The sequence below is a fragment of the Falco peregrinus genome, chromosome 1, assembly GCF_023634155.1.
Source record: "Falco peregrinus isolate bFalPer1 chromosome 1, bFalPer1.pri, whole genome shotgun sequence".
Classification (NCBI taxonomy): Eukaryota; Metazoa; Chordata; class Aves; order Falconiformes; family Falconidae; genus Falco; species Falco peregrinus.
In genome coordinates this window covers 41,038,285-41,061,034 of record NC_073721.1, presented here as the reverse complement: position 1 = coordinate 41,061,034, position 22,750 = coordinate 41,038,285, and the positions used below count along the sequence as shown (strand labels likewise).

Sequence of the window (22,750 nt, the reverse complement as noted above, 5' to 3'; positions counted from 1 at the left end):
CCCGTCGACCGCGCCCTGGACAAAGATGGCGGCGCGCCCCTCCCATCATGCCTGCTCCCAAGATGGCGGCGCCCTCCTCACTCGGGGCTGGCGGCGGGACGGGCTGATGGCCGCCATGCCGCGCGGGTGAGGTCAGTTCCGGGGTGGGGCTGCCGCGGTGCGGTTAGGAGCGAACAAAAGGAGCCGGAGCCGGCGTGAGGGCGGGCGGGGGTCGAGGCGGCCAGGTGGGTGCTGGTTGGTGGCTGGTTCACGCCGCGCTTCCCGTGGGGGGTGCGGCTCAGGGGGAGGGTAGCGGCAGGTGGGGCCTGAGTGCCGAGCCGCTCAGCTCGCGGCGGGCGGGCGAGCGAGGTTTACTGACTGGCTCGGTGGTAATTCGCTTTTTCCGTGTCCCCGCCGCCCCTGCCCTGTCAGGCGGCCGGGGTTGGGGCACGTCGGTGGGGGGGGGCGGCCGGGACCCCCGTGTTTGTGGGGCGAGGTAGGGCCGTTCTGTGTGCGCTGGGCTCCCCTGCGGCCGCCCTGGCCTCCCCGGTGAGGGGGAGAAGCCGCCTGGCAGCGGCGCGGGAAGCTGGCCGGGGTGGGTTTATGCTTCACGGGGGGTGTCCGGGCCGCCCTGGGGCCGGGGCGGCGGGGCGCGCTGAAGGCCGGGGGCCGCTGCCCGGGCGGCGGCAGGGAGCGGGCCGGCGGCCCTCCCCGCTGAGCGCTGCCTGTGCAGCCGTCTGCCGCAGCTAAACTGGAGTAGCTGTGGCTGTCAGGGGGTCGCCTCGGAACCTGTCGGCTTTCCCGGTAACTCTGTAACCGGCAGGAATGTCTTGGGCGTCCACCGGCGTGGGTGGCTCCCCCCGCCCCGGGATGGCTCTTCATTTCTCCGGGTTGCTGACAGATGCCCTCTGCGGCCTGCAGGCCCCCTGCGGAGGGGGGGCTGGGCGCGCCGGAGAGCTCCCAGGGCTTGGGGCTACTCCCTTGCCTGTTTTCCCATGCCCCGTGCTGACATGCAGGAAGCAAGGAAAAAAAAAAGCTGTTGTAATTTTTGTTGGTGGTGCTAAACTGCTGCCACTTTAAAAAGATACGTGTTGGTAGATATGTGTTGAGAGGAAAGGGGACAGGTGCTTGAATCCAGAGTGGTTAGGAATGTGATCTACGTTTTCAGATACTCCTGATAGCAACATTAAAAAAAAAATCAGGCTTCTCAGACTAGAAAGTACGTAGTAAAGTCATTGATCCTTTTTCCCATTTGAAGAAAAAAAAATAAATTCAGGAGGTTAACTGGTCTCTACCAGTTTAGGCTTAGGTATAATATTGACCTTCAGCATCCCCTTTGGCTGGATCTGCAACACTTGCTTTTTTTGTAATTTCTGTTGAAGATTCCTTTCTCTTAAGAGTTTTACTGGGCTCTTAGAGCTCTTACCATCTTTCTGGGTACCAGGGTGTGTGTTTCTGGTTCCCAGTGACCCTCTAAGCTGTTTCTTGCTTCTTAGGTATGCTTTACCAAGCTTTTATGTGACATGGTCCCTCTGTGAACTTGATTCCTCTCTTCTTTGCTGATAATCTTCATTTAATTTCAGGGAAGCTGTTCCCATGGCGTGTGGGGAATGCAACGGTTCAGCACCCACTCAGGATCCAGCACGCAGGAACGTCATCTACTTCCAGCACAGAGAGCTAAAGTGCAGATAGCAGAACCCAGCTGCAGGGTAAGGGCTACAGGCCAGCTCTTGAGTGGTAAAGTAAAACCAAAAAAATAACCAGGATACTGCTTAAACATAGTTGCAAAGCACAGGGCAGTAATGAGGTGACAGATAAGGAGGAAAGGTGGTTGATCAGAGGGTGATATGAGGGGAGTGGTGGTATGCTAATTAAATTCTGTGAGCCTTAGCTTGCAAATGAAAAAAGAACTGAGCATTGTTCAAAGTAGAATATAACTGTTATATATTCACCTGTACATTGAACTCCTGGCCACATAAACCCTGACATCTCAATGCACTAAATGGTAAATACTTGAAGGCTGTCCAGTAAATGGTTTGGTGACCGCTTCCTAAAAGGAACGTAGCTGAGAATTAGCAAGAACTGTTCAGTTTGGTAGGTGCGGGGGGATGTTTGTGTTGCTGTATAGGCATCTCCTAGGCAGTTTTTCACAGTGAGCTCTTAGGACTGCACAGGCTTGTCACCCGTGTGGGTGTCGATTAGGCAATGGCAGAAACTCATTGCAAGAAACTCACTGCTTCCTTGGTGCTTCACTAGGATGGTGATGAAAGGTATTGCAGAATTCAGTGCTTATCTTCAAGATGAGAAATGTTTTGCAGGTTGGTTGTGTTCTCAGCAGTGGGATGTGTGGTATGTTGCTTCCAGGATACAAGTACCCCTAAGACTTGTCTACTGTTCTGGCAGTTCACTGACTTGTTTTTTGTACTAATCCTCTTGTGGTATTTGGAAACCCTAACTTTATTTGTGTAGATCAAAGACAAAGTGCATAAATATCTCCTTGAAGTATGCCAGAAAACATGTTAAAAGCTGATGTTTCCATGTTTGAAATGTGGAGTGCCTGAAGCCTTCTAGTGATGACTTACTGAATACTTAGTTGATTGTGTTCTAGTAAGTGCTGCAGGCATTCAGAAAGGTGCTCTGTGGTTTGGGATTCTCTGATACTATTTTTTTAACATATATTTGATCTCCACTGCTTAAGTTAATAAGTTATTGCTGTGTGATTGAAACAGGCTTATTAGAGGCCTTCATGTGGTTCTTTCACATCCTAAAGGATTTTGTTCAGTAAAGTACTCGGATAGGAAGTGAAACACACTTCTGGTGTTAAATTGAGCCTAACTGGTGTCTAGGAAAATGGTGGTGTGATGGTTAGGTGAGAGGTGGTAGAGGACAGAGCAGATAAGTTTAGGAGTTTTGTGTGGGGCTTCTTAATTGGAGGGGGAGGGATATGCATAGCTGTTGTTTTGGTAATAACAAAAAATTAACATATTTAGCTGCAGTGTGGTGAGCCTCCTTTGTGTGTTTTTTTAAGTGTTTTTAAAAATAGCCTCAGTTTAGGATGTGCACACTAATGCTCTTAAAAGCATGTAGACTGTTCAGTATATCTTGAATGCTTCCAAGCAGCTTTTCCAACCACAGCAGTTGATGTGGTGCCTGTATCTTGTATTGCAACTTGAAACCCAGTTCATATAGCTGGATTATACATGCCCCTCCTACTGCTATGAAACTGTATTTGAAACTAAAAGCTATTCAGTCCTGACCTCACTGCTGAAATAATAGTGCTTCCTTCTCCTCGTGTACTGAGAATTGTTAACACTTGCTATAAAATTACATTGGCAATTCACAAAGCTCCTTTTGTGACAAATTTGCAAGCTGCTTGTCTAGTCACAGCCTACCTTTGTGCAGTAAAGGTGTGTACTGGACTAGTTAACAGGTTCTCCTTCAGACCCTTGGTCTTATCAGATGTTGGTGATGAAAGGTTCAGCGCCCTGTCCTTTGTTAATTAACTAATGCAGTCAGAAATTGTTCTGAGAGGGAAGTCATAGTCACTGTTTTGGAGCTTGTGGTCCTGAAGGCAAGGCTGATAGGGTATGGTGAATATGTACTTGCTACTTTTTTTTTCCTCAGACTGAGGCTGAATATTATTGTGCTGATAGGTGGTGCCTTCTTTATCTTGCTTTGCTCTCATCTGCATCCTATTTAGTCTTAACTCACTCATCTCTTTGAGCTTGAAAACAGCTGTGGCAACACCCATGGATTTGTGCATGTTGTGACAGTCTGTCAACAATTAAGATTATACTTGCTTAAAAGTTTTTACACACTTAAGAAATCAAGATGCTAATGTCTTGATTTCTTAATCTGTTGTTAGGTATGTCAAAGCTCTGCTCTGTCTGACATTTCTTTAGCTGAAAACAGTTGGTTACTTGATCTTGTATGACTCTTCTCAATGCTGGAATTAAATGTTGAAGAGCTTCCTTCTGCAGCTGATGAGGTGCTTGAAGCTTCTTCTGGTTGCTACAAGTTAATGGTGTTGCTCTGTTTATCTTAAGTAGTTACTAACAGAATTAATTCAATCATTTGCATTAGTTGGTACAAGGGACCGTTTCATAGTGTCCTGTTGGAATAAGGCAGTTGTACTTTCCCAAGACAAGCTCCAGTGCCCTGTCCTTGAAGCATCTTTTTTTATGGCAAAGAGAAAATTTATTTTGTATAGGAAGCCTGTGACTGTGTACATTCAAAATTTATAAGCTGACGCGGACATTTTTCTCTGGTTTGCATCACTGTTGGAAGCCATCTGATAGTACTTAAATGTATATAGCTGTGTGACACTGACATGCAGTCCCTGCGCCAAGTGTCAGTGATGCTGATAACTTCAGACTGTTAAGTCTATGCAGCTGGGGCAAAATGCTGTCTGAAGTCAGAAAATGTAGCAGGCCAAGCCAGGTCTCCAGCATGGATTGTTCTGATAGTGCAGATGTTCATCCCTGTACTTGTTAGGACAGGCTTGCTTGTGTGACGGTAAACAGGAGCTGTTGCACTAGATGGTTAAGGAAAGGATGTCAGTCTTGCATCTGACAGGAAGAGTCAACTAATGGGTGGCTTAAAGATAGTGCTATCCATAGTGTAGGTCGATTATTCTTTTCCATGAGCTTCAGTGAAGTTCCCCTTCACTGACCCAGTCAGTGCAAGATGAAGTGAACTATCTTGTGGCTTGGGTGGGGCTGAATGTTCTGTACGGCTGCTGGGTGGTTGTGTGAATGCCAGCTTGCCTTGCTCTCAGTGTTGAGTTCACTGGCTGTTTCACCAAGTGAAGAGTGTCAGTTCTGGCAGCTGCTGTTCCACTACTCTATCCACTAGTCAGTCTACATGATAAATGACTTCTTAAACTTCATGTGTTTGCTCGTCTGTCTCAGAAGACATTTTGTCCCGAATAAGGGATTTTTTTTTTTCTAATGCAGAAAGGGCCTGATGTAGGGATGATGGTTGGTCAGGGCTTTGGCACCTGTCTTCACTGCTGTTTATTTCTGAACAGCAAAGGACAAAATCACTTGAGTTGTTCTGTTTGAGGTCTTGGACTTTTCCAGTTGATCATGTGGCTGTCCTTGTGCTTGGAAGGTTTTCTGAGGGGTGCCTGAAAGCAGCTCTGTTTCAGCCTCCTTTTTTTTTTTTCTTTTTCTTTTAATTCTAGGCCTAATAAGCATGGAGGACGAGACAGTCGGGAGATTCCCAGTCCCATTTCTGACCAGTAAAGCTCTTGCATTTCCTGGTTTTTGAACAAGGAGTTCAGTTTCATGCCCTTTAGGATTTCAGGTAGCAGCAAGCTGGGGAGAGAAGCTCTGCTTTGTCGCAAACTTACTGTAACATGTTGTAGCTTGTCAATGATCAAGCTATAGTCTTAACAGCATCGAGGTTTTCCTTTCCCTTATCTACCTCTGATGCTGTCAGCACATGAACAACTCCCTCTTTCTCTGGGCTTCTGAGAGGTAAGAAATCATGTCAGCAGTGCTTGACTTCTGCTTTGCAGTCCATGATCTTAGATGGAAATCCACTGAGAATTAAGAATGTGTAGTGGAAACTAAAGAGTTGCAAAATCCAACATACAATGGATCCATGTCTACTTACCTAAAACTGCCTCACTTGAAAGCTGCACACCACTAAAGGTGAGGAGAGCCTCCACGATTTCAGTTAGGCCTTGGACGTAAGGGATAGAAACTTAAATTCTTCTGCGTGCCATGATCTTGCACATACTCCTGTTTTGCCAGTAGCTCCATTAGTAACAGAATGGCCAACAGAAAGGGGGAGGAAAGAGGAGGCTGGATAAAGTATTCAGCAAATGATGAGTCAAGCTGACAAACTAGCCAGTGAAACAGAACAGTGATGTTGTTTCTGTTCACTTTGTCCTAAGCTGGGTATGCTGGCCAGCAGTTGCAGGCAGGAATTTCAAGCACTGCTCGGCCAGGTGTCTGCCAACAGTAAGTCAGTTTTAGCGTGTTTAGATTGGATGATTTTGGATAGAGGAATTGCCCAGATCAGAGGATGTTTGCTCCTACAGCAGTTGCTCTGTTAATAGCTTGGACTTGTTAAAAATCGCAGAGGTCCTGGTGTTTGTGGAAAGCCTTCATGCTCGCAGCTCTGTCAGCCTTTATCTCATAAGGTACGTGCTGCTTTATGGTATGTCTGTCAGCCAGATATGTTTAATCTTGTTTCTGACTGGTTTTACTATTTAGGTGTGGTGTGCTCAGAATGTCCCTGTTCTTCTAACATGAGTGATTATGTTTCTGCTCCAGGTGTGTCTAGTAAAACATAGGATTAGTACTTGGTGATGCTTATGGTTGGCTGAAGTCTGGGTAGGTTTGGCAGGCTGGTTATGTAAGTCTGAAACTGCTGTTTCTTCTGTCGTATCAGCCTGTTCAGCATTAATGGTGAGGCTGTGCTGCAGCGTAGTAGGTAGGTGCCCAGCAGGCTGAGGCAGGGATGGTTCTCTGGCAAAAGGAGTCCATGGTGGGATGCAAACTTGGATCCAGGTGAATCTGCAGGCACTGAAGGGGTATGTAGTACCTAAAGGTGGAATGTGCAAAGATTTCAAGAGTGTATGTGTTTAGGCTGGATTGATCCTGCTTTGTGATAATGAGGCTTTAGCATACAGATCTTTCCCTGTACAATCTCAGATGTTGCTGCTATAAACTTTGCTGGATTGATTCTGTGTTGGATATGAACTGTAGTGCTGCTTTGGTGCAGCTGAAACCCTCAAAGCTAAAGTAATTTCTTGGGGGGCAGGGAGTGAGGGACTGCTCAGGGACTGTGGTAGCTGGGAAGGTGCTGTGGAATGCAAAAGCTGAAACACATCTGAGACATAAAATACATTTTTTCTCCCTCAGTGTTAAATACCTAAAGCCTGCCTACTTAATTATACCCTTGGAATAATTACTTCCTTATGGTTCTGATAAGTTGACAGAAGTTCAGGCAGAGATGTTGTGACCTAGCAGCATGTGAGAGTTTAGTGAAACCAGCTTGCGTTTAAACTTGAATAAAGCACTTATTCAAAATCTCTGTATTGATGCCTTCCATGTGGCAGAGTTAACTATGCTGTTAGCAAATTACCTGTTTCTGAGCTCCAGCTGGAAAGTTCTGCAACTTGAGGTGTGTATGAAGGAGCTCGGATCCTTTTTCACCAAGACTGCTCTGATGCAGTGCTTCTTTCCGGTTATGTCTGTTCCTGTCTATAAAATCCTTCACTCAGTTCGTGTGTTCTTTGCTCAGCCTTCAGTGAGGCTACATGACAGAAGTGACTTCACAAATGAAGCTTCTTCACAGTAGACACTTTCCTGCTGACAAAGCATGCTGGAGTTCAACTCCTGGAAAGAGCAGAAGCTTGAAATCACTGCAGTCTGCCTACTGGTCCTGTGGAGTTTGGTCTGGTCTTGATCACAAAGGAGGTAACTTTATTTTTGGCCAGCTGTTTTAATGCAAGCATTGTTTCTAGTCTTACACCAGAATAATATCCTCCATGTAAATCATTCTGTTCTGCTGCCTGTGTACTTGTTGTGAGAGTCTGTGTTCCAGCTACCTGCTTGCTTTCTGTGTAGTGGTCTGAATCACAGTCCTTATGGGAGGAATTCTGCTGCACAAGGGAGCATCAGGTGACAGAGATTGGCTCCTGAAATCTGACTTCTTGGAGTTAGCCTGCTGTTGTCATTGACCCCAGCAGCAAAACTGCTTGCCCTAATCCAGAAAGGACAGTGTTGCAGCAAGAATCGCATTCTAAAATGATTACAAAATGGAGTCCACAAAATAAAGATGGCATTTGCTTCTTGATGCAGAGCTGTCTTTCAGGAACTATAAGTGGATTGCATACATTCTGGGTGATGAGGGATGAATCTTTCCCACTTTCTCAAGTTTTTGGTGCGCAATTTTCCCTTTCACTGCAGATGCTGAGAGTAAGATTAGACAAGACATGGCAAATTCCAGCTTCTGTAAAGGTGGCCTCTAGCTTTATTGTTTTTCTGGGACTTGAACAGGGTCTCCACTGCTGCCAGGAGGAGTGGGGACTTGCTATGAATGCCCTTGTCTTCTTCCAGTGACCCTGTCATTGTTACTGGAAGGCAGGAGATTTCCTGCTCCACCCTACTGGGGGTTAATTGCTGCCACTGAGCTGTAATAACTATTATGGAACAATCAGATGATTCTTTTTTTTTTTGTAGTTGTCTTGTAGGTGCACAATGTAAAGGGAAATCTTGTACCCCATGTAACTGGTAAATAGAACTAGAGCGCCTGCTGTGCTAGTTTCTTGTTGGCTTCCTTCCTAGCTATCCTGAGATACAAATCAAAGTGGGCTCAAGGTTAATTTCTTGTGAGAAGTTAGGCATTTCCTGGATTGGGCAAAACTAGCAATCCAGCACTACAAGTCAAGTCTGCAAATGCCGTGAGACCCAATAGGACATCTTCCCTATTTCATAAGCCTACTAGAGGTAACTATGAAAGGCCTGTCAATTCCTTCAAAAGTTTTCAGTTTTCCTACCAAGAGTGATGGAGTACTGGAGGGAGGAGGAAAGATCTTTGGAGAGAGGAGTGGTATCTAGGCAAGAGGAGGAAAGAGATAATTTTTTTTTTTAATCTTGGTGTGGGGTAGGATGAGTAAGGAGTTGTTTAAATAGGGAGCAGTTCTTTTATGAACAATATTGATGTTTTCACTGCATGCTGCTGAAAATAGGAGGAATAGTGTTTTACACAGCATTTATGGAGAGCAATGAATGGTATGGTAGCATATGTGTTATCTCTTAGAAGAAGTCACAGCAAAAGCTTTCTGTTGCATCTGGCAAGTGTTTAAAAAGTGTGTACTTGCTGGAAGACTGCAACTAGAGTCTCATGGAGCCTTAGGGTGGTGTGTAGTGAGACCTCTGGATCTTGAAGCCCCTCTGCCCCAGTTAATGAGTCTGGCAGAGCCGAAGCTGTGTTTACCTACAAGCGTAGTTGGATTTCAGAAGTCAAAGTTTACTGTTCTAGCAGATAAATGCAGTAGCTTTAGATGTTTCCCTTTTGCAAAGCTTTCCAGGTTTTCTGCTTGGACTGTAGAAGTGCAGGACTCTGCTCGTGCAGTCTGATTACAGTGAAGGGGATGCAGAGGGTGACAGAGAGGGCATGTGTGTTCTTTTGTGGTCCTGCCCTGGCTCTCAGACCTTTTAACAGCTGAGCTTCCTAGTTTCTCTGTGAATTGTCCTGCTTTCCTAGCCTGGCGAAGTAGGGGTCCTAAAAAAACCCCAACCAAACAAGAAAAGCATGAAAAAGAATTGGGTATATACCCTGTTTTCTTGCTTCTGAAGAGGGAGGGAATGGATGGGTAAAGGGCCTGGGATAGTATAAGGCTTCTGTCAGTAGTGATTAAGGGTCTCTGTCAGAGGTATAGATTCTCCTGCAGAAAAGACAAATATGAAATGGGTTTTGACTTTTAATTTTCTTGTTTATGTAGACAAACTGAGGTGGCATACATCGCCAGGAATTGATTTCAGGGAGCTGTTTAACTGCTGGCTTCGTTTTAGGTGTTCTGGAGTGCAGGGGGTGTAAAGAAAACTTCTGTACCCTGTTTTATCCTAGAGTTAGTGTTTCTATAGTAGGCACAGACAGCTCTTCTCAAATGTATCTTGCAAATGGACTCTCTTCTCTGAGTACATCCACCTCGGGGAGAAGGAAGCTGAGGCGTGGCTGAATTACCTTTAGAGCGTTGCAGGAGGCTGGCAACAGGACTGCAGGGGGGCTCTGAACACCTTGTCGCTCCTCTGATTCTGGCTGCTCAGGTGCTGTTCACAGGTTCAGTTTTGCTTGTTCTCTCTCCTTGTGAATGTGTAATTGTCTTGCTCTGATCTGCTCAATGCAGTTGATTCTGCAGAGGCATGCCAGGCACTTTGCTAGTGCTCTGCAGCTTAACAGGATGTTCATTTCTTCTGACAGTGCTGTAGGTGGCTATTTTCATCTCTTGTTTCTGCATCCTGTGCCAGGACTGCATGAGCTTAGTGGCTGATAAATGAATAGATTTTGCTGTTCTGCCTTGTTTTACTGAACTTCTAGAACAGGTATTGTCATTTTGTCTCTCAAAATTCCCCACTAATAAAATAGTGTATAGAGTTACCAGTCTGTCTCTTGGGATGGACTGATGTAGTATTGGAACTGGATGGGCAGAAGGACAAACAGTTCTTCAGGGATGGCTGTCATCTTTCAATCTTGCAGCCTTCCCAAAGTAGCACTAAGTCAAAGCTGGCATTTTACCATCTATTGTTGTAAGCAGCAAACCAGGGAATAGAGTTCTGTATTTAGTGTCTCTAGGGGATGTGGTGCTTTTTGATTCATTAGGAAGGGATTCCTTTGCAGTTTTGTGCTGGAATTTAAATACAAACTTTAATTCTACCAGAGTAGGTGGTGTGGGCACCCCACTTGTCCAAGAAGGCTTTTTCCCAGCCAGTGGCATATGGAAACCTGCTATTGACCCTGCAGCCCCGTGGGACTGGTTGAGACTGTGCAAATCATATCTTATGGGTTGGAGAAACACAGCTGAATTTTTGCTTTCCTTCTTTACAGTTGAATTCATGTAACTTTCAAAATGAAAGATTAGTGCTTGTCCTACTCCTGAACTTTGCTAGCAAGCATGGTGTGATATTACTGCTTTTCCACTGTCATTAGAACAAGTTACAATGACTTCATGTTCTTTCCTTGTGTTGCCTGTCATCTAGGGAAATTCTGTGAGCTCAGTTATCCATGGATCAGTCAGGCTTTCCGGGCTTTCTATGGCTTGTTGAAGAATGTGCTTGAAGTTTCATCTGGAAGTCTGAAGGACAGAACGAGCGTGGCCATAAGGCCTCTGCTTCCCAGAACCTTTTGATTTCCTTTGTGACACTTAAATCCCAGCTGAGATGAACTCTAGGTGGGAGTGGTTGGGCAGGGAAATGAATGCTTCTTTTAAGTATGTCTCCCCGTCCTCTACTTCTGAAGTAAATAAGGCAAAGAGCAGCTGTTACAGGATCTTAGTCCCGAATCTCTCAGAGGGCAAGTAACTAATCTTTCCTTGGAGAATTAATGCAAAGGGGGGAAGCCAAAACTACTTGATGTGGAAGGAAAGACCGTGGTATCAGGCAACTTTTTTGTCCAAAACAAAGAATATTTGTTTTTCCAGCTTGCTTTATTAATGTGATGTTGAGTTGCATCAGTGAAGTGGTTCTAAGAAATATAACTGTATTGTACATAAATCCTCTTCCTTGCGCCTGTGGTTCCAGAACCACACAAATGCAGAATTGTTATTTTCTAGCTCTGTAAAAACGGTAACAAAATTATGATAACTGTACTCTGTGCATGGATTAGCAGTGCTGACAAACTCATTTAATCCCTGAAATAAAATCCCTACATAAACCAGTAAACTTCCAAATACTGGTCTGGCCACAGTAGTCTGTCCTTCTGAGCTTTAAGTGTGAATGTCTTGCCCCGGAGCCTGCTAATGGTAAGTACCAGTTGTGGTGTTTCATGTGTGAGAATTTATCTGCCAGGGAAGACAGCAACAAACTAACTTTGCGGCCTCAGCTGTAGCAAATTACTCACAGGAAGCCTCATTCATTTGTTTCCATGTGACTTGAAACTGGGTCTCGGCTAATTCCAGTCTTGCTGTGCCAGTGCTTAACATGAGTTTCCTGGTGCCCTCTTGAAAAGCAGAACAAAACAGTTTAAGCTAGTAATGCTTGCTTCTGGTTTCCTTTCAGGTGAATCATGATTCCAGTCACTGAATTGCGCTACTTTGCTGACACTCAGCCAGCATACCGTATCCTGAAGCCATGGTGGGATGTCTTCACAGACTACATTTCTATAGTGATGCTGATGATTGCAGTGTTTGGAGGGACGCTTCAGGTCACCCAGGACAAAATGATTTGTTTGCCCTGTAAATGGGTTACCAAAGACTCTTGCAATGACTCAGTCAGAGGCTGGACAGCCACAACCCCAGAGCGTACCTACTATAACTCTAGTCTTGTTCCCTCCACTGATACAGGACCTACAGGGATCAGATATGATTTGGACCGGCACCAGTATAACTATGTGGATGCGGTGTGTTATGAGAACCGTCTTCACTGGTTTGCCAAGTATTTCCCTTATCTGGTGCTGCTACATACTCTCATTTTCCTGGCTTGTAGCAACTTCTGGTTCAAATTCCCAAGGACCAGCTCCAAGCTGGAGCATTTTGTGTCTATTTTGCTTAAGTGTTTTGACTCCCCATGGACAACAAGGGCGTTATCTGAGACAGTGGTGGAAGAGAGTGATACCAAGCCAGCATTTGGAAAAATGAATGGCTCCATGGACAAGAAATCCTCCACAGTCAGTGAGGATGTGGAAGCCACTGTTCCCATGCTGCAGAGAACAAAGTCTCGAATTGAGCAAGGGATTGTGGACCGGTCTGAGACTGGTGTCTTGGACAAAAAGGAAGGTGAACAGGCCAAAGCACTCTTTGAGAAAGTGAAGAAGTTCCGCACGCATGTGGAAGAGGGAGATATAGTTTATCGTCTGTACATGAGACAGACAATCATCAAAGTGATCAAGTTCATTCTGATAATCTGCTATACTGTTTACTATGTCAACAACATAACGTTTGATGTTGACTGTAAAGTGGATATTGAGAGCTTGACTGGCTACAGGATGTACCGCTGTGCTCATCCTTTGGCCACTCTCTTCAAAATCTTGGCGTCTTTCTATATCAGTTTGGTGATATTCTATGGCTTGATCTGCATGTACACACTCTGGTGGATGTTGAGGCGATCACTCAAGAAATACTCCTTTGAGTCCATCAGGGAGGAGAGCAGTTACAGTGACATTCCTGATGTGAAAAACGACTTTGCTTTTATGCTCCATCTGATTGATCAGTATGACCCGCTCTACTCCAAGCGCTTTGCTGTCTTTCTGTCAGAGGTGAGTGAGAACAAGCTGCGGCAGCTGAACCTCAACAATGAGTGGACTTTGGAGAAGCTGCGCCAGAGGATCACCAAGAACTCCCAGGATAAGCTGGAACTGCATCTTTTCATGTTGAGTGGCATACCTGATACAGTCTTTGACCTCATTGAGCTGGAGGTCTTGAAGCTGGAGCTTATCCCTGATGTCACTATTCCCCCAAGCATTGCTCAGCTCACCAGCCTTAAAGAACTGTGGCTTTACCACACAGCTGCCAAAATTGAGGCTCCAGCCCTTGCCTTTTTGAGGGAGAATTTGAAATCTCTGCACATCAAGTTCACAGACATCAAGGAGATTCCTCTTTGGATTTATAGCCTGAAGACACTAGAGGAGCTTCACCTGACAGGGAATTTGAGTGCTGAAAACAACCGGTACATTGTGATAGATGGGTTGAGGGAGCTGAAGAGGCTGAAGGTGTTGAGGTTGAAGAGTAACCTCACCAAGCTGCCACAGGTTGTGACAGATGTTGGTGTGCATCTTCAGAAGCTTTCAATCAACAATGAGGGCACAAAGCTTATTGTTCTCAACAGCCTTAAGAAAATGGTCAACTTGACAGAGCTTGAGCTGATCCGTTGTGACTTGGAACGCATTCCTCACTCTATCTTTAGTCTCCACAATCTGCAGGAGATAGACCTGAAGGACAATAACCTAAAGACCATTGAGGAAATCATCAGCTTTCAGCACTTACATCGTCTCACTTGCCTTAAATTGTGGTACAACCACATTGCCTACATCCCCATGCAAATAGGCAACCTAACCAATTTAGAACGCCTTTACCTGAATCGTAACAAGATAGAAAAGATCCCTACCCAGCTCTTCTATTGCCGAAAACTTCGGTATTTGGATCTCAGCCACAACAACTTGACTTCCATACCGCCAGACATTGGACTTCTTCAAAACCTGCAGAATCTAGCTGTGACAGCCAACAGGGTAAGTGAGCAAGGAGTTGAGCCTTCTGTGTGAGTAGAAGTAGCTCTGGCAGTGTGTTTTCTGTGTGATTAAACATGCTACAATGGTGTGTGGCATACTCCTAGCACTACCTTTCTTTTTAAATTCTCAAGCATTTGTTTCTCTCGGAGGGTTTTATCTAAGGCAAGATTGCAAGTAACTCTGGGGCAAGCCTTTCTTTGCCCAGCCCTTGTTCTATAGCATTTACTGTCTTAGCAGTGAAACTGCTTCTAAGTGCCAGTTGGAGGCTATTTAGAGATCCTGCTTGTCAGCTGTTTCTCTGCTGAAACAAGTTGGAAGCTTGTAGTCTCCAGATCGGACATCAGTTTGGGGCTTAAAATGGAGATCTGAGAAACTGTAGTCTTAATTTAGAACTAGGCACTTCAGCCTATGTACTTCAGACACGTACATGCACTATGGCAGCAGCAGTCTAAAGCATGTATGTGTGTGGCTTACAGTACTTTGCATTTCCAGGAGATACTCCATAGTTTGATCTTGTAAGCCTGTGCTTTTTGTGAGGAGTTGGATATGGACAGACTTAAGAAAAACGGTTCTTAAGCTCTCACTCTAAAATGCACTGTCTCATTCCACAAAGGCGACTTTGGAGAGAACAAAGCAATCCTCTGCAGTGTCCTTACTGAGGGCAGAGCGAAGTAAACCAGGTCATATCAACTGGCAGTTGGTTAGATGTGAAAGCGTGAACTGTGGCAATTCCTTGACTTTGAGGGGAGTGAATAAGATGGCACCTTGCTATGCCTCCGCACGATGGCTGTGGGGTTTCTTGTGTAATCCCGGATAGGTTAAGTCTAAGTCTTAACTGTTTAAGTGCAGGGCAGGTTAGAGGGGATAACTGAGTGCTGTGCTGCCTGATTACCATCAGTTGTTTCTTGGCTTGTGTTGGAGGACATTTATTTACCTAAAAAACCTTACCCATGTGTTTTCCTCAGTCTTTGTTCCTGTGTTTGGGAGTAAGGAAACTTCATTTACCATGTACCATGAAGATCAGCCTGGGACTGCACAGGCTGATGTGCTGAGCTCAGTGACTTGTTGGAGTCATTCATTCTGTCTGCAAATTCCTGGGAGGCTCTTTTTCTCTTGGAATTTATTACCACCTGCAGTTGCAAAAGGCTCTAACATAACTACAAATTGCAGACAGATCTAATTAGTGGCTTCTGGGTTCTTCTGGGAACATGCAGTAGAATTGTTCTGGAGCAGTATGGTTTGGCTTTTCATGGGGGAAGTGCACTCAAATCAAGTGTTTAATTGCTATTGCAGTTCAGTATTACACAGGGTTCCTCAAACTCCAGCCAGCAGTTTGAAGTTGGTGTCTGAAAGTTCAAGTCTGTGTTGTACCACTGAATAGTAACAGCAGGCAAGCAGCAGCTATTCAGCTATTCCAGTTTAGTAGCTGTTTTCCCAGCACTAACTGGCCTGAATGGCTGTGCATCTGTTTGTATGGGTGTCTTAAGCTCTGGTAAACTTCATGATGTATGCACACAACATTTCCTATTAAGTTAAAAGCCAAGATATTTGGCATTTGTCAGTGGGGCTGATACGGGCAGTTTCTGAGGGATGGCATTAACCCAAAGATGAGGAACTCTTAAAGGCTTCTAAGCTGCTGTTCAGAACTTGGATAATTCTGTACTGTTTGTCTTCTGGCAATTTTCTTCACGCAGCTTCCTGAGGGTTAATCTGCAGTGTCCTCTGCAGTCTTGGAGTGGAGCATCTCTTGGATGAAAAGGAGTTAAGAGGCAGCTCTGTTTTCTGCAGCACTGTGTGGTACCACCTATTTTGATGGGGGGCGGGGGGGAACAACCAACACAACAACTAACTGCTAATGCAACAGGAAGGCTAGAGCAGCCTTGCTCTGGTGTGTTCTGAAGCAAAAGGTGGTGAGGAGCCAGTGAAACAGCTGTCTAACCTCTGCAGGTGCCTGGGCAAGGCCGCGATTACCCTGGGGCTCTGACAGCCTGGTAGGTTACAGTAGACAGTGACAGCAAGAAACACAAGGACTGGTAGGCTGGCATTTCCCAAGGCCAGGAATTCTCAAGTGTCCTCTCCTAGCTCAGCAGTCATAGCAAATAGAGACTTCTGGAGCTGGCTGGTACTAGTGTACCATTCTGGGAAGCAGGCTGTATTATAGCACACTGCTTCCTTCCTAAACCAATACTTGTCTGTTAAATAACACTTTCAAGAGTTTGTATTAATTTGATTGCATGTTGCTGTTTGCAAAACACTCAACAGTACTAGTAACAATGACTGAATTGAACTATCTTTAATTGGTCTAGTCTCGTCTCGGATTTTCCTTGGATTCCATGTCATTCAGAACCAATTAGTCTAATTTAGCCATGAATGATATCATGCATAATTTAAGTTTTAAAAAGGACATGGTTGCATTTAAAGATGAATGGTCGTCCTCAAAGTGAGACTTTGAATTAAGGGAAGAATACAGAGCTGCTACGTTTAGTTCATAGCCTGGTGTTAAACCTTGGCCATACTGTTTTCCTAGAAATTCTTTGGGAGGACTGGACTATTAAAAGGCTTTAATGGAAATAAGCCTTATTAAATTAGTGACTCATGGATGCAAGAAGGTGGTGGTGGTAAAGCTAACAGCTGGTGGCTTTGGATTTTTTGTTGCATTTTGGCACTGTCAAAAATACCCAACCCCACACTCACCAGCTCTGCACTTTGCAGCCTAGAAAGTTTTTGCAACATTTGAAAGCCCTACAGAAATTATGGAAGAATAGTTCCAGTTCTCAGGGCCCAGAGAGTGTACCCATGTATCCTCTGTTCTCACTACAGCAAAACTAGGAGTCCTGACTAAATCCAGTGTGCGTGGTGTTCAGTATGATACCAGTTGTACAATGGCTACTTAAAGCAAAGGAGCTGTGATCCAGTGACGGTATAAAGGGTTTGGGATGGAAAGCAGCTGATGCTGATGGGAACATGTGACAGTATAGGCCAGCTGTGTGCAGGTTTCTGGTCCTTTAATCCTGTCCTTGGTGATGTCTTCTGCTATTATCCACCATCATTGGTGATTTCTTGTAGCTAATTGCAGTGCCTGAAAGAGGAATCCATACAGTCATGGTGTAGTGACTGTTACTTTGGGACAGTCCTTGTGGAAGGCAGGAGAGAAGTGGGTGATTTGAAAATGGGTGCTCTGTAAACCCTGAAGCATTGTTTGGGCTTGTTGGTCTCTTATGAGCCTGTGTCCATGTTTGCTGGTGACTTTGTCTGCGATTGGTTTCTTTTTTCAGATTGAGAGTCTCCCACCAGAGCTATTCCAGTGCAGGAAGCTGAGAACCTTGAACCTGGGAAACAATGTGCTGCAGTCGCTCCCATCCCGGGTTGGAGAGCTGACAAATCTGTCACAAATAGAGCTACGAGGGAACCGCTTGGAGTGCCTGCCTGTGGAGCTGGGAGAATGTCCTCTGCTGAAACGCAGTGGGCTTGTGGTAGAGGAGGACCTGTTCAACACGCTGCCCTTGGAAGTCAAAGAGCGGCTGTGGAGGGCAGACAAAGAGCAAGCTTGAACCCCTGAAAAAAGGGAAAAGCCTCTGACCAACTAGAAGGAAACAAAAGGCCATTCCAGTCCCCTTTTCCCCAGATCCTCCCTGTTCTCTTCTCCAATCACTACCAGACTAGCCAAGGAGTCCCTGAACAAACATGACTCTGAGGTGGCTTCTTGCCTCAGATGCAGGATGGGGGAAGCTTGGGATCAGGATGAAGATCGAGACAGATTAGTTGGCCTCTGAGCAAGGGCCAGTGGGAATAAGAGGTGTTGCTGTTCTGGACAGGCAGTGGGGTGAGGTGGATGGTGCTGATGAGAAGAAATGACCTTTGAATGGAGCAGAAAACAAAATGTGGGGATTACTGGCATTGCTCCAAATGGGGCTTATATGTGTCAGGGACTGAGAGTGTCCGGTGTCCTGCAAGCAAAGATCAAGAGACTAGGAAACCTCTTGAACCTCCATCTCTGTCACACCTGGTACTGTTGTTCCCCTCTGACTCAAGAGGTTCAGTCAGCGCACGGCCCTGTGGTGGGGTAGGATAGGATACAGACAGCTGGTTTTATCTATATGCTGGCATTAGGATTTGGGGGATAAACTTACTTTGGACATCAGCTTGAATGCAGGATTATTTTTTTTTTTACTAATTGTCTTTCCCCTTTGCACTCCACATCTTCTCCTCTGCCACTGGAGAAGGAACCAAACTCCCCAAACCCTTATCTAATCATTTAAGATTGCACTATTTTAACAGTTTCAAGTCACTTGTGCTGATGAGTAGATCATGTAGCATCCTTTTCCAGCTGATGCGCTAGGGCCACTGACTGACCTAATTCCAGAGGTTTAGTCTGTTCTGAAATGGATGGTTATAGTGCAAGTGGGAGAAGATCTGGGTAAAAAGCAGTTGGACTGTTTAATCTACTCTCCCAGAAGCATCAAGTTGCTTCAGGATCTGACTTTTAAAGTTTTTAAGCTACTTTAAAATTCTAGGTATTTTATCACATATCAAATATGAACATACAGCTGGCCAGTGTGTCAGGGTCTGTCCTGGGGTTGGTGGTGTTACTGAAGAGGAACACCTGTGTTTTCTCTGCACCTCTGCCCCCCACCCCAAGTTGTTAGATGCTTTGCCACTGTTTTTCCTGAACGCAGTCTACAGAGCTGCTTGATTGTTCTTTTCTCTTGTCCTCCTCAACAGCTGTCAGGTCCCATTACATCTCTGGACCTAAATAAGAGGCTAATGCTGATTGAACCTGGTGCTGGAAAAGAAACATGTCCTCCTACTTCTCCCCTTTTTCATTCCCTCAGTGTTAAGGAGCAGTATGAGAATCCTCATGGACTGAGCTCGTCTAGATCCCTGGGACAGAGCAGTCTTTATTGAAAGAAGTCTGACCTGTTTGGTATCTGACCGAACAACCGCAACCTTCTGCATTGGCAGAGGTAGATAACTTGTAACAACTACTGATAATCATGTCCTTGAGGTGGAGTGGTTAAGGTGTGCCTACAATATACCCTAAATCTGCTCTTTTCTGTCAGAAGGAAGAGGAGGGTCATGGACCTGCAGGTCCTGGTTATAAATCTCTGCATCAGACCAACAGGTTGGCTCCAAGGTGGAGTGCTGCACGCTGAGGCATGAGAAGTTTGGAGGCTTCCCATATGTACAGGAGGGAGCTGCAGCCATCTCCAGAGTGGTTCCTGTCAAGCTGCCAGTGCATGCCCTGGCTTAGCAAATTGTGGTGATCCCTTGGATGCGGGGGTGATAAGGCACGCTGGGGCTTTCTTCATCAGATGTAATATATATATATATATATACACTAAACATGCTGAAACAATGAACAATGTTAACTGGGCTCTGGATTTGTTATGTTCAGATGCTTAAATAAAGCTACATTAAAATCCAGGAGATCTGTTTATAAAACTGGTTTTAAGAAAGGTATAAATTCTGCCTCCCTGAGTCCTTTCATTATGAAAAGTTTAAACAGGCCAGGGAATAATATAATTAAATCTCTTTATGTGGGAGGCAAGGCATTAAAAGCTCTTCTTGTTTCTAACAGGGTCTTGAAATTGTGTTAGAGTTGGGGCCACTGCTGAGCGGATGGGGAAGTGCTGATGCTTAGTGGATCACACTCCTCCTATTTACATGAGCCTTTTGGATCAACAGAGAGGACAGAAGTTGCTAGGTGGGCTTAATGCTTCTTAAGTAAAGCAGGAATGGCTTCAGGCTTAGCTACAGTAATACTGTTTTCGTTGTGGGGGATGTGGGGGCTGTTTGGATGGTGAAGGAAACCTTTTTTTTTTTTTTTTCTTTTTTTCCCCCTTTTGTGCCAAAAGTTAGTGCTGGAGAGTAATGGCTACAGAACAGAGGTTTGAACTCATGTTTTGTATTCAAGGTCACTGAATAACTGGTCCCCAACACATGTGTTTTAGACTAGGAAGGGCTGAAAGGGCTAAAGCACCTCGCAGGACTTTCACCTAGCTTACAGGAGCAGAGACACTTCTTCCATATGTGTAGATTGTAGATGAGTGCTTGGACTCTTGATTCCAGGTGTGGTCTTAGTTATACAAACCAAACTTTACACAGCTAGGTTAACAGTTTCTATAAGCAGCTCCTGAAAGTATGCTACAGTGCTTCTAGAAGCTTGCAGGCCTCCTGAACTGCCATGTATCTTAGTGCTGAGTCCCTAGGACAAGTGGGCGATAGGCTGTTCTGCTGGAGGTGAGAGACTTCTGATGCAATAACAGTTATACTCTCGCTGCTTGCTGAGTAGAGACTGCTCTATGCCTGAAGTCTACAAAGCAATTGTAAGAGAGGCCAGTATTGATTGTGCATGAGAACTTAGCTTTTTGCTGCTCTTACAGTATTCCAAGCTTGATTTTTTTTTTTTTTTGGTGTGGCTGCTAGGGCTTGAGATACCTTACTATGTAGCAAAATTGGGGTGAGCGGTCTAGTAACTTCTTACACCAGAAGCACAGGTGGCACAAAAATACAATGCCATTCTGGAAGGCAGCAATATGTACTATTTACTCCTGATATGCGCTCCTTGATCTTCCCTCAAATAGATACTGATTCCCAAGTATCAGTCTTGTCTGATGAAATGGAAGAAGCTTTAAAACGTCAAGGACAGGGTTTAAACCATGAGGTCCTGAACATGTTTACTGCTCAGGACTGCTGCAAAACTCAACCCACAGCAGAGTGAGTCATCCACTTCCCATACTTGCCTGGATTGCTCGGTCTGAGGGATGAGCTTACACCAACAATCCTTCCTCATTTGCAAGTATTCAATCACAGTATATTATATTTTTTCCTTTAAGTTTTCATCAAACTGAAGTTTAGGGGTTTTATTTCCAGCACTGATCTATGCATGCAGAGAAATGAGTTCAACTTAAGCAGACAATCAACAGTCTGGTCAGTGTCTTGTTCTCCTGGCAGGCTTTTCAAAGCAGTCTAGTAGTTGCAAACCAGATTACTAGCTGCTAAACCATACAATGACTTGAATTAAAACCAAGTGTTTCCTTAACACTTCTAAGATGAATGGGTTCTTGGAGCCCCTGTAGATCACAAGCGTGCTCATTTCATGCTAGGACGGAAGGTTAGTAAAATGGAATACTACCTTTCCTGCTAAATACCCCAAAAAGTAGTAACTTGCAGCTAATTATTTTGAACCAGCTGAAAGGCAAGGAATACCAAGGCTGTTAAATATTGCTGTATCTCAAACTATGCACTGGAATGTTAGCTGAAGTTGTTCTTTGTTTAAGATTATTTTCTGATTTTTATTATTTGGTCCCCAGTTAATTCAGCAGCTGGCATTTACTCTGCCAGTCTGAATGGTTAAATAGCTGTTACAGGTAGCTTTCATGATGTGGTATTCTTTGGTATTAATTGTCACTTCCTGATAATATCCTACCTCATTTTTTATTTTTTCTTATAACCATTTATATGCTCCATTTAGCTCAATCTTAATTAAATTTTTAGTGTTCATTACCATAAATAGTGCTAAGTGGCTTCCCATTGCTGAACCACACTGAGGTCCCCCTTTTTATTTTCCTCTCTAACAAACGATTCTAGGAATTTTGAGAACAATAACATATCCTTTGCCAAGGATGAGGTGTACGGAAAAAAGTTTCAAATATTATCAATTCAGCAGCTGTGACATTGTTTCCTTAACTTTTTTCTGCTTTGGAAAGGGACTGACATTTGATTTTAAAAAAAAAAATTTTTAGTTCCCCTTCAGGGGTAACTTTTTTTTCTCATTAATGGCTGCACCTTCTCTAGAGATACATTAATGTAACTTCTTCAGAGGCACTTGCTCCTTTGAGTGTATTTTTAATAGTCTGTGCCTGAAGCCCACTGTTCCCTCTGATTCTTTTTCTTTCAACCACAGAGAGATTTCTTAACTCCTGGCATGACTTCTCAATGACAAACAATACTGTCATACCATAAACAGTAGAGTCATCTACTCTGAAATGTTACCTAAGATAAGGCTGTGTGAATGCTAAAGACTAAAACTATTGCTTAAACTTAACTTTTTTTCCTTATTGCATTTTAAAAGGAAAAAAAATTCCGTACTGTCTGGCCACACAGTGGATCCTGTAGTTACACTAAGCACGTGCCAAAACAGAGTTGAGTGTTCTGGCCTACCTGCATTCTAATAGTGCATGAAGCAGAACTGGAACTGGGCAAGAAATTGTTTGACTTGGACCTTTCCCCCTCCATCCCTCTGGCTGTACTGGTAGGTTAATATTCATACTGCTTCGGCAGCATGAAGTCCTCCAGAAATCTAATTTCCAAAATCCCGTTTGAAAAGTAGCTGTACTTGAATTGCTGGACCCCAACAGCAAAGGTGAATGTTGTGTGAGTTCCCACAAAAAAAGGCTTAATTCAGGATTTCTGGAGTTACCCTTCCCTTCTTCCTCCTTGGTCTCCTTTAAAGGAATTTTATTGAACAATGGGGGAAATTTTTCTAGAGGAGACTTAATGAGAAGGGGGCTAACGAACGCGAGTCATATTTTACAGCTGACAAATGTGTCCATTTAAGTAAGACACTACTCGGCTTAAACATTGTTCACTCCCATTTTGTAAATGCATGAGCAGGGCTGTGGTTTGGCATCTGAGACCTGTGACTTGATGTAACATTTTGAATCATGACATTCACTTTGTGCGTGGGATTGTTTGGGCAGCTGATCAACGGCACCTCCACCTTCAGCACTGAAGGCTGCTATTGTTGTCTCTGAAAGACTTGTAAGACTGGACACTTTAACAGAATAAAGGTTTTAATTTTTAATTTGCATTTTCCTTCTCTGTCTGCTTTCTTTTTCTGTATGCAAAGGCACTTAGCTTTTCACGATCT

The 22,750-nt window shown here is 44.5% G+C and overlaps 1 protein-coding gene across 4 annotated transcripts; it reads left to right on the top strand.

Moving 5' to 3' along the window:
* The first annotated feature begins 29 nt into the window (after window positions 1-29).
* LRRC8A (leucine rich repeat containing 8 VRAC subunit A) lies at window positions 30-22,690 on the top strand. 4 transcript variants are annotated; one of them, XR_001226484.3, is made up of 5 exons: window positions 30-131; window positions 1,563-1,688; window positions 11,715-13,878; window positions 17,154-18,842; window positions 18,939-22,690. XR_001226484.3 is itself a non-coding variant. In XM_013296526.3 (5 exons), the coding sequence occupies exons 4-5, from the start codon at window positions 11,722-11,724 to the stop codon at window positions 17,427-17,429; spliced, it is 2,433 nt and encodes an 810-aa protein (XP_013151980.1). In that variant the 5' UTR covers window positions 30-131; window positions 1,563-1,688; window positions 7,237-7,412; window positions 11,715-11,721; the 3' UTR covers window positions 17,430-22,690. The 4 variants fall into 4 exon arrangements, 3 of the variants coding, with proteins under 3 accessions (XP_013151980.1, XP_013151979.1, XP_055676331.1); XM_013296526.3 differs by adding an exon at window positions 7,237-7,412 and having other exon boundaries at window positions 17,154-22,690; XM_013296525.3 differs by having other exon boundaries at window positions 17,154-22,690.
* Window positions 22,691-22,750: the final 60 nt, after the last annotated feature.

Excerpts from the sequence above, each read along its gene's own strand:
- LRRC8A (XM_013296525.3), top strand. The coding sequence starts at position 11,722 with ATGATTCCAGTCACTGAATTGCGCTACTTTGCTGACACTCAGCCAGCA. Across the intron at positions 13,879-17,153 it reads TAGCTGTGACAGCCAACAGG|ATTGAGAGTCTCCCACCAGA; the intron begins GTAAGTGAGCAA and ends TTCTTTTTTCAG.